Source organism: Cibotium barometz, chromosome 24 (genome assembly GCF_041138505.1).
Source record: "Cibotium barometz isolate CiBa-2024 chromosome 24, ASM4113850v1, whole genome shotgun sequence".
Classification (NCBI taxonomy): domain Eukaryota; kingdom Viridiplantae; phylum Streptophyta; class Polypodiopsida; order Cyatheales; family Cibotiaceae; genus Cibotium; species Cibotium barometz.
Window position 1 is genome coordinate 50,800,702 of NC_141069.1, and position 11,836 is coordinate 50,812,537.

The window sequence follows — 11,836 nt, forward strand, 5'->3', positions numbered from 1 at the left end:
ACCTCAAAATCCTGTATACGAGGACGATCCAAGCATATTGAGGTGCATTATCATTTTGTATGCGACTGGATCAAGCTGGGACTTCGTCGGTTGGCCTACTGTTCTACCAAGGACAATGTGGCTTATCTCTTCACCAAACCACTTCCGAGAGTTACTTTGGAGGTGTTACTTCAAGGTGTTGGTATTGGACCGCCCCTCTGGTGCTAAAGAAGAGGTGTTGGATTATATATCATCTCCAGAGGGTCTACATGATATGGGCTGTCCAAGTGGGTGGGAAGCCTTCTGAAAGAGCTCGGGTGAACATATGGGCCAGGAGGGGTGCCAAAGTCTCCCCCACATGGGAGATGTGCTCTACCAAGTGGCCCTCATGGTCTTGATCTACTGTTTTTGAGTCTCTGGATGGCTCGGGCTACCATTGCAGGTGAAGGTGGGACATGGATGAGATGGTGGTGGCATGGGAGGTTGATTTGCTACTTCGTACATGGACCGTGCATGTGTACCATATGGAGAGAGAGAGAGAGAGAGAGAGAGAGAGAGAGAGAAAGATTTTATTAACGTCTTCCAAAAGACCGAACTCGGCCTATGAGACAAATCAGTGTTGGGGTATCCTCTATCATCCCAACAAAATGAAAAAGTACTGAACTAAAAAGCTGAATCTCGGTGTGCAATAAGTACAATGAGTGGGGGAGGGGATGGAGCTCTACTACTAGGAGAATGCAAAGCTATATGCATGGAGTATACAATCATGATATGCAACCTAGCTAGCTCCATCCTGTACCATACTGGGGATATAAAATGGTATACATCAATGAGAGAAGAACAATGCTCTAGAGAGATGATATTGCACAACTTAAAATGATGTATTGTATTAATCAAGTACATGCTTTTGTAGGTCTAGCCCCAAAATTAGGTGTCCTCTCCACCAGTCTTGCCCTGCCTTCATGGCAATCAGCCATGGCCTCCCAAGAATTAGTGGGTATGCTTCAGACTTTGTTGGCATCACATGCATATCTAATTCTGCTTCCAGTCCCAAAACATTTACCTGCAGCTTCTTTACAATTCCCAAACATCTGACTTTTGCACTATTTGCCATCCTGACTCTAAATTCTGATGGGGCTCCAACCTTCAGTCTTAAAGCCTCCATTGTCTGCTGGGTCATTACACATACTTGTGCACCAACATCAATATATGCATTGGGAACTCTGTGCTTGTTCACCCAGGCATCCATAACTCGCAAATAATCTTTATCTCCCTTCACTTGCACCTAACCTCCCTTCTTCTCTTTCCTAGGGCATCTCGTGCTGACCAACTTACTCCATGTCCTTCTAAGTTTGGGGCACAATTGCAAAAGCTGGGGCCATGTCAGACTAGGACCCTTCTGCTGAAGGTCTTTCATCAAATCATACTCTTCCTCATGGACACCCAAAGGAAAATCCTGCATGCCAATGTGACTTCTGGACCTAGTCTTCTTCCTACCTTCCTTGGGCTGATCCTCTACTTGCTTTCCTTTTTTCCTCCTGGATGGCCTTGGCTCATCCTCCACCTCTGCCCCTCTAGTTCTTTTGTTGGCTAAAATGTCTGCTTCTTCATCCACTCCAATCAAATTGACTTCTCCTTGTCTAGGTCCATTTACTGGCTATTGCTAAACCTGTGGCGCCAGCTGGTTAGGCTTCTCTTATGCTCTCCTGACATCCTGCCTTTCCTCCCTCCTAGGTGCCAAAGGATAAACATCACCTCCCATCCTCCTGGGATAGGGGCACTGGGGAGATATATGACCCCTCTCCATACAATTAAAACACTGAACATTCATGTTTGGGCCTCCTCTTCCCCTGCCTCTCATAACATCTCTATCTCCTACTCTGGGGGCATTTCTGCCTCCCTACAACAGATTTAAGTTCAAATTTTCCATTTGCTGAGTCAGATGATTAATACCATGCATCAGCTAATCAAAAACCACTGGGACTATTGGAGCAGCTCCTTTTGCTCTTCTCTCCCCAGGCACAACTGGCCTTCCTTCAGTCTGACCTTCCCTTTGCTTTTGAGCCATTCTTTGTAGTTTCCATTCGTTTTCTCTAGCAATTCTCAAGGCCTCTTCAAAGGTTCTGGGTCTCTTCAGCTCCCCTTTCTCCTTCAGATCTGCATGAAGTGATTGGATAAACATATCCTTCTTAAGAACAGGCGGGTGCTCTATTCCCAAAGAAGTGTCCCATCTTCCCTATAGGTCTTCAAAATGGTCCACAAATCTATCAAACACATCATACAGGTTATGTATATATATACCTAGATGAATCCAGGAACATGCCCAAATTCATCTTTAGGAACGTGCATGTTATATACTCATGGTAGTCAACCCACAAAGCATCTGGGGATTCACCCTCTTTATAATGCTACACCAAAGCCACTTTGATGTCTTCATATGCCTAACCTTGATTTAGCTGAGCTCTTCACATCTACAGCCACCTTTTGGCATCTCCCTTCAGCAACATGCACAACAATGTCAACTTATCCTCATCTCTATCCTTCCCAAAGAAAAAGGCTGCCAATTCCATCCCCGCCAAAAACTCCTCTGGATCCTCTCTAGCATGTCCATGGAACACCGGATGTGTCAGCATGGCCGCCATTTGCTCTATTGAAAACTTTCAGTCCTGCAAACTTTCAGTCCTTCAGCAACATGCACAACAATGTCAACTTATCCTCATCTCTATCCTTCCCAAAGAAAAAGGCTGCCAATTCCATCCCCGCCAAAAACTCCTCTGGATCCTCTCTAGCATGTCCATGGAACACCGGATATGTCATCATGGCCGCCATTTGCTCTATTGAAAACTTTCAGTCCTACAAACAGACTGAATGGTGCTTCAAAGCCCTCCTCAATGGGGGCACCAAAACAATGATGTGTCGAGGAGACCTACCTCTATAGCCCATCCGAACACACCACCATGAGGAGGGAACTATCACCTAGCACCACAACCCAACACAGACACCAACTGAAAGGCCCAATCCACTTAGCCGATGTCTCCTGATCTCTAGCTGACACCGACAGATACTTGAGCACTCTCCAAACCCTTCAAAATAGCCCAGCTGACTACCCCAATGGTCCTCCCAAGTCAGCTTTGACCTCCAAGAGCTTTGATCTTCACTTACAAACCTTCAATTGCCTTATCTAATCACCAGCTAACCATAAACTCTTCCAGCTGACACCAACTGATCAGATTCTAACTGTACACTGAGTCGGTTTCCGACTGCTGACCCCAGTCAAGAAACTATCTGCCAAGTTTTTCCTCAAAGTTCTTCCAGTATCAGCTATCTTCAAAAACTTGCTTCTAGACTCTACTGAGCTTGTCAGCACTCCCTTGCTGACCTTCTGCCGACTAGGAACTCACCCACCTATCTGCTTCAGTTGACTCAATCTTGAGTCAGATTTCAACCCTCCAGTGCCCACTGACAACTCCAACCTCTCAAACGCTTCAAACCCCACCAGGACTCAACTCCCTACACTCACAACTGACAATAGCTAACTGTCTTCTGACCCTGGAACACCTTTCTCTTCAATTCTGCCTGACTGCTGACAATTGACTGTCAAACCTGACTCAAAATCTCTTCTCTCCAACACAAAAAAACTAGATCTACCCTTGAATATTCTCTACTAATTCCTTTTGAGCCTCAACTGATCCTAGCTGACACTATTCTGACCCGACACAGCCCTCAGCTGACACCTAGACCAGTACCCAACCTATCAGACTGTCTTCTGACTGGTTCTGATTGTCAGCCCAGACCTCACAAGTGTCAAACAAAGCCAGACCAATGCTTCAACAACGTCAGCCAACCTATCCTAACACACAACTGACTCCAGCTGCCCTCTGTTAGAACCTGCTGACTCAAACATAAGCTAACTGACATAGTTCTAATTCAACACAAGTCAACTCTTTACTCACAGTTGGTTCTTTTCAACAAACTCCATCAAAACAACACAACTAGAAACCAAAGCATAAGATTTGATCAATCCAACACAATTAGACCTTCTGTGTATATAAAAACTGTGCATTCTCAGCAACCCTGATTTTGGGGATTGAACAGAAAAGAGAGAACATCATGGAACCAAGGGACCTCCACACGATTATCCCCAACAAAGACCTTGTCTCTTCAATTGCACAAAACCAACAACAACAAGAGCTACAGCTATACCTTGCAGACTCCCACCCTAGCTGACACCATTCTAACCCGACACAGTCCTCAGCTGACACCTAGACCAGTACCCAACCTATCAGACTGTCTTCTGACTGGTTCTGATTGTCAGCCCAGACCTCACAAGTGTCAAACAAAACCAGACCAATGCTTCAACAACGTCAGCTGACCTATCCTAACACACAACTAACTCTAGCTGCCCTCTGTTAGAACCTGATCACTCAAACATAAGCTAACTGACGTAGTTCTAATTCAACACAAGTCAGCTCTTTACTCACAGCTGGTTCTTTTCAACAAACTCCATCAAAACAACACAACTAGAAACCAAAGCATAAGATTTGATCAATCCAACACAATTAGACCTTCTCTGTATATAAAAACTGTGCATTCTCAGCAACCCTGATTTTGGGGATTGTACAAAAAAGAGAGAACATCATGGAACCAAGGGACCTCCACACGATTATCCCCAATAAAGACCTTGTCTCTTCAATTGCACAAAACCAACAACAACAACAAGAGCTACAGCTATACCTTGCAGACTCCCACCCTAGCTGACACCATTTTGACCCGACACAGTCCTCAGCTGACACCTAGACCAGTACCCAACCTATCAGACTGTCTTCTGACTGGTTCTGATTGTCAGCTCAGACCTCACAAGTGTCAAACAAAACCAGACCAATGCTTCAACAACGTCAGCTGACCTATCCTAACACACAACTAACTCTAGCTGCCCTCTGTTAGAACCTCCTCACTCAAACATAAGCTAACTGACACAGTTCTGATTCAACACAAGTCAGCTCTTCACTCGCAGTTGGTTCTTTTCAACAAACTCCATCAGAACAACACAACTAAAAACCAAAGCATAAGATTTGATCAATCCAACACAATTAGACCTTTTGTGTGTATAAAAACTGTGCATTCTCAACAACCCTGATTTTGGGGATTGAACAGAAAAGAGAGAACATCATGGAACCAAGGGACCTCCATACGATTATCCCCAACAAAGACCCTATCTCTTCAATTGCACAAAACCAACAACAACAAGAGCTGCAGCTATACCTTGCAGACTCCCACCAACCAATACTACAAAGGATTGTTGAGTAAGGCTTTGAACTGGTCCAAGTTCCAACAGAGTTGCAGCTTCAGAGGTCCTAGGAAACCCACAACAAATCCTACGTTGCCTTCTTCTCAAAATAAAAGACACTTCAATAGCCAGCTATCTCAGAGCTGCTTCACCAAAACGCCTTGGCTCTCTCACGACTCTCTTCTCTGCAACCAGGCTCATACACCAAATCCAATTCTTCTCTCACAGTTTCCACAACTATGCGCTCTCTTCTTCACAATCTCTCCTCCTCTTCTACATGCAAGTACTCTTTCTCCTTTTGGCTGGGGTGACAATGGCTAGTTCTAATTAGTAGGTGTTCACGCAACAGTTACCTTTTTCTAAGGTTTCTAACCATGCATCGACAATTTATTTCATTTTCTTGGGGTTGTGGTGGACATATCTATTGGGCATTTTCTTTTGGCACAAAAAATCCTATCAACGTGACATCTGATTATTGTCAGTTCTATGTCCGATATAAAGGCATGAGATCCATTTGCTATAAGCTCTCTACCATGATGTGTTACCAACCATAAAAACATGACACTCTTCTCAGATATGTTACAAGTTTTCCATGCATATGTCCAATATAAAACCATGATATGTTACCAACCATAAAGACATGACACTATTCTCAGATATGTCAGTTCTCTAACATGCATATGTCCAATATAAAGGTATGAGATCCATTTGCTATAAGCTCTCTAACATGATGTGTGTTACCGAACATAAAGACATGACACTCTTCTCAGATATGTTACATGTTTTCCAAAAGGTTTCCTGCTAGACCTTAGATGATCACCATAGAGACGTGCTTTCTATAAGCTCTCTACTGAGATACCATAACCCCAATCAAGTCTTACCCTTAAAAACCTCTCCAAAGTCCTGAAAGCTATGCAAGTGTTCATAACTTAGTAGCAAGTTGAGCATCCATAGAATTAAAGTGTGAGTCCCATGACTCCGTGCATGCCACAAAAAGCTCACTGCATTGATGGAATATTGAGACCAATACCTAGAAACGAGTGAGCATGCATGCTTTTTGTACATAGAAATTACAAAAACGGCTGAGAAACAAGCACATATACCCATGCACAAAGAATGATCAGGCCAAGCAACAGACTTACCTTAAAATCCTTTAGACACTCTGAATGTACCATCTCCAGTTCCCTTGACTCAGTGGACAGGTTGGAACATTCAACAGGCTCCATCTTGAACAGCACCCCTTCGTTTGCAGTGGTGTGGAGGACCAGCAAGGGGAAGCAACGATCACTCGCAACTGAGAATGAGGAAATTCTAAGCTCTTCCCCAGGCTTAAAAGGTAGACAATTGCTTTGAGGAGCAATGGCAACATTCCCTATAAATTCGTCACCATGGTGCAGGCGGGTTATAAACACACCAATCTCTCCCATGATAAATATAAACCCTCGTTGAAGGTCTACCACGTCATCAAGGACATAAGCGAGGCAGTCTTTTAAGCCAGGTCATTCAAAGCGTCCATGAATACTCCTTTTACAGTTTACAAGGAGGCCAAATCTGAACATCTTAAACATGGGTCATGCTCTATAGTGGCCCCAAATGGATCCTCGCTTGTGCAGCCTTACTCTATCCATGAATGTCATAGTTCATTTAAGCAACGTTGTTCATATGGCCCTAGCCCATCCACGGTTGAATCATCATGTCCTTCCCCTCCACAAACCATGAAGCTTATCATGTGAAGTGGTTCCTGACATTTAGGTCTGAATATTCTTTTTAATATCAAAAGTTAGGTGGACAAACCCTTACAGTCATGTCCAGGTTCATGATAAAACCATAGGTATCATGTCCAAGTTCATGAAAAATCCCTGTCTGTCATGTCCAAGTCCATGGATTATTATTGCCATGTCCAAATCCTCACTGCCATGTGCAAGTTCATGAGAAAACCTTTGCTGCCATGTCCAAGTTCATGAAAAAACCTCAATGCCATGTAAAGTTCATGACAAACGCCTCATTGCCATGTCCAAGTTCATAAAAACCCCCTCCCTGGCATGTTGAAGTTACGTGAAAACTCTCACTGTCATGTAAGAACCCTTGCTGACACGCCCAAGTTATCCTTACTGTCATGTCGAAGTTCATGGAAAACCTTCAACTGCCATGTCCAAGTTCAATAGCAATCGGTTAGTTCGAAACCCTCACTTTTGACTCAAAAGCTCCGGCTTATGATAATTAGTTATTGTTATTTTAGGTCGAACTGCGGTAGCATTAAATTCTTCCTTCAGAACCTCTTTTAGCAAACCATAAGAGTTTGGGTCCTTAAGAAGCATCACATGGATCCACGGGCAGAGCTGCAAAAGAAGGAAGGGGCGGCAACCGAGGGCAATTCTGCAGCTGGTTTGCTTAATGTTTAGTTACGTGTTTTTGGAGAGTTTCTTGATGTCCTCTTGCTTTGAGATTGGCCTCATCGTGTAGATCTTTGTGTTGGCGAAGCCTTGTAGGGCGATGGCGGAGAGATCTGAGAAAAACTAAAACAGCAGCTCAGAGTTAGACAGGTGTGAAGATATGATACTCGCAGGAGAACCCAAACCGCAGACGAGTTGCTAAATTGGCTAAGAAGCCCCCAAATATAAAGAAACCGCAGGGATGATTGTTTAGAAGGCAAACTAGAGCTACCTAGGGCTTTTTATACCTTTGAGGGCCTAGCTAGACCGTAGGGCACCTTTTTATACCCAAGGGCACCTCCCTGCAATAAAATAAGCGCCAAGCCTTGGTGTACACCAAGCAGAAATAGCGCACATCTAAACGTGGACCTATCTTCTTAATAGATAGAGAATCTCTCTATTAGGAGGAGAGAATCTAATTATGTCCTCTACATGTTGTGCATCAGCAGTATGAGGAGACAGCTTATGTAGACTTGGCACTCTGCCAAGTCTACATAAGCTGTCTGCAGGATGCATGCGGGTTAAGTGAGCGCCATTAGTCACAGCAAATGTTATGACAACGATAATACTGGGAGTCTAGAGAGTTCAACCGTCCGAACAAGGCACGGGCGAGGTTCAGTGGGAGCGAGCATGGCCAAGCTAGAGGACACGCGGTGGTGCGCACTAGAGAAGTGTTCACACACATTTAAAGAGGTGTTGGCTAAGTGTGGCCAAAAAGCCTAGAATAGTAAAAAAGTAGATGTCCAAGGATAGTTGGAGAAGTTGTGTAGATGGCTATGGTTGGGTGGAGAAAAGAGGAGAGCTCTCAGTCCAGTTCTTCGGAAGGAGGTCGTCTGTTGAAGGCAACCCTTATATTGGTATCCGAGCTTAACATCTAGCAACGCTACAGCATCCTCATCATCTAAGTGTTGCAATCTGTGGAGTAGCCGGCCAACATGCCCGCGCTTAAGCAAGCTGGCAAGTCGGCACACAGGTGTTCAAACAGCACCACCACAAAGAGCAACAAACCGTGCACACGGTAGCCCACGTGTAAGAAGAGGCAAAACTACTTTCTCTCTCTCTCGTTCCTTTCTCTCCTACTGATGTTGCTGGCCAATATTATTGCAGCGCCGCAGACGGAGCAGCCATGTGTTTGTTCACTCAGCCATCATCTTGCGCCCCCACCGTCTAGACCATCGTTCAGCGAAACGACAGAAGTTGGCAACATATTGACACCGTCCACAGCCCGCGTTGTAGCTTGGAGTACATAGATTTTTGTTTTTTGTTTTTTATCAAATTTCTTTTACAGCCTTACAAAGGTTTATACCTTTGCACCTAAGCGGCTGCTCACGCGGTGCCATATTCAAGTGGAGTTTCGAGCTTTTCTTATGAAGATTTGACGGTGCTTCTCAACCATGATTCTCAAATATTTACCTCTCACTGACAACTTCACTTCGAGCTAATACTTGCACGATCATTTTCCAAGAGCTTGGATGTGAGGTTGGTTCTTGTATTCATTCTCTCGCATCGCATTTAGAGAGTCCATATGGAATCTAATAACCCTAATGAGTCTGTAAGTTGAGATCCCAATTGTTTGTCGAACATGGAAAAGGTAGTGGCCGAACCTGATGTCACGATGACAGACGAGGACCTTCTTGATGATAATTTGGTCAGCATTAAAAAGTTTAAGGCTTTAGAGTCCTGTACTTTGGACAACAGGCCAAGTACGATAAGATACTTCTCTTTCTTTAGGAGTTAAAGGATAATATGCAAGCTTCTACCACTGTAAGTGCGTGGGAGGGGTGCCAATAGCTCCCACCCAAGGGGGCAACATGAATGTCGATACATCTCATTCTAGAGATGCTACTGCTATTCTAAAAGATCTGAAACCTTCGACTTTTAATGGGGAGGGGTGCCAATAGCTCCCACCCAAGGGGGCAACATGAATGTCGATACATCTCATTCTAGAGATGCTACTGCTATTCTAAAAGATCTGAAACCTTCAACTTTTAATGGGGAGGAGAAGGAACGCAATAAGGATGCGGTGAACACTTTTTTACAAAAGTGGCAGGATTTTCATCAATTGCGCCAAACTCTAGAGGAGATACGCGTGCTTGAAGCGAGCTTAACTCTAGGAGGTAAAGCATACAAGTGGTGGATGAGATTGGAGTCCGAAACTCAGCCTACTACATGGGCTGAATTTAAAAGTGCATTCATGAAAGAATTTCTTCCTGAGAATGAGATGGATTGTAATTGGAAAGCGTGGGATAATTGTGAGATGAGAAATCTTGCATTGACTCAGGCTACTACATGGGCTGAATTTAAAAGTGCATTCATGAAAGAATTTCTTCCTGAGAATAAGATGGATCGTAATTGGAAAGCGTGGGATAATTGTGAGATGAGAAATCTTGCATTGACTCAGTATATCTCCAATTATAGAGAAATCATTCTCAAGTTGAAAGGAATGGACGACTTTCAAAAGATTCATGGATTAGACTTGGACGAATCAAGTTAAGCAAAATGAACCGAAAACTTTAGAAGAAGCAATTAAGTTTGCTCAAATTTTCGACGACACTATCGGAAAGAAAAAGCATGCGTAGAATGCACAACAGCCACCTAGTGTGTCCGAGGGTTCCAAACATCAAGGTCAAAATAAGAGAAAGGGACCTAACCAAAAGAACAACCAATCTAAGAAGTCTAAGGGACCATATAGATTTTTGAAGCATGAGAATTTTGAAAGAGCTAAAAAGGAAAATTTATTCAATGTATGGGAAAAGGTCATAGTAAATTCCAGTGTCCTAAACTTCAAGAAAATGAGAAGAATCAAGGTAATCAAAGTAAAGAAAAGCAAGTGCTCACTATTCAAGTGCTCCCTCTAGAGACTTCTCATAAGTTTAAAGAGGTTCAAGTTTACCATGTTGATTCTACTCATGAGTGTTATGTCATGTCATCGATGTGGATGCCAACATTTGGACCACATGAGTTGGTTCGAATGTATGGTCACGTTAAGGGTCATAAGGTACGAGTTATGATTGATGATAGTGCCACACAGAATTCCTTGAACTATACTTTAGTCAAGAAATTAAAGTTGCCGGAAAGTTCAAGTGACCATAAGTATGTGGTTTCTTTGATTAACGGTTATGATAAAGATGTATGGGATATATTAGTTTGTGATGTCCCATTAGTCATTCAAGGTCATGAGATGCATTTGGATTTTCAAGTTATGCATATCATTCGAGCAGATGTTATTCTAGGTCATGACTGGTTATATAACATTGGTCCATCTTTGTCTAGAAGTTATTTGCATGATTCTTTTGAGTTTGAAGTAGATGGTAAGAAAGTGTGTTTGCAAGGTGAACATGATATATCCTCCTCACCTCTCATATGCTCTATGGAACTCGATCGCCTTGTAAAAGCTAATGAAGTAGAAAACATCTTTTTGTGTTACATGATTCTTGATGATGTCATTTCTTTTTCTACATGTGAAAACATAAGTCGTTTGAATGAGCATAGTGTTTACATGACTTCTTTTCAATCAAAGCATGTTAACAATAAAAAGGTTAATAAATCCTTAAAGCAATTGTTACAACAATTTAAAGATGTGTTTCCAAATGAATTACCGAAAGTATCACCTCCTGTCCGTGATGTTGAGCATCCAATCGAAGTAATACTTGGCTCAAAGCCAGTAATTAAGCCTCCTTATCAGCTTTGTTTTTTAAGGAAGCACAAGAAGTAGAACGACAACTAAAGGAATACCTCAAAAGTAGTTTCATTCAACTAAGCACTTCACCTTGGGCTTCACCAATTCTATTAGTGAAGAAAAATTTATGCGACTATGTGTAGACTACCGTGGTTTGAATACAATCACGATTAAGAATAAGTACCCTTTGCACGAATAGATGAGTTGTTTGATCAACTCCAAGGGACAATGTACTTTACGAAAATCGATGTACGATCCCCGGATATCATCAAGTGAGAATTTGGGAAGCGGATGTCCAAAAGATTACTTTTCGAACTAACTTTGGTCACTATGAGTTTTTAGTCATGCCCTTCGGTTGACTAATGCTCCGGCCACATTCATGGCACTCATGGATAGTGTATTGAAACCTTGTTTAGGAAAATTTGTCGTGGTTTTCCTACACGATATCCTAATCTATAG

General features: G+C 42.9%; 1 protein-coding gene across 14 annotated transcripts in view; it reads right to left on the reverse strand.

The window, feature by feature from the left end:
* LOC147625419 (RNA polymerase II C-terminal domain phosphatase-like 1) overlaps positions 1 to 7,950 on the reverse strand; it is a 31,385-nt gene extending 23,435 nt beyond the window's left edge. For 8 of the 14 annotated variants that reach the window (XR_015268975.1, XR_015268974.1, XR_015268978.1 and 5 more), the window contains exon 1: positions 6,409 to 7,931. Coding sequence is in view for 3 of the 14 variants with exons in the window: in XM_086818755.1 (XP_086674881.1) it covers positions 6,409 to 6,693 (285 nt within the window). In the remaining 11 variants the exon portion in view is untranslated. Of the gene's footprint in view, positions 1 to 6,408 lie in introns of all 14 variants that reach the window. The other 6 variants (XR_015268976.1, XR_015268971.1, XR_015268970.1 and 3 more) reach the window with 3 other exon arrangements.
* Between the last annotated feature and the right edge of the window lie 3,886 nt (positions 7,951 to 11,836).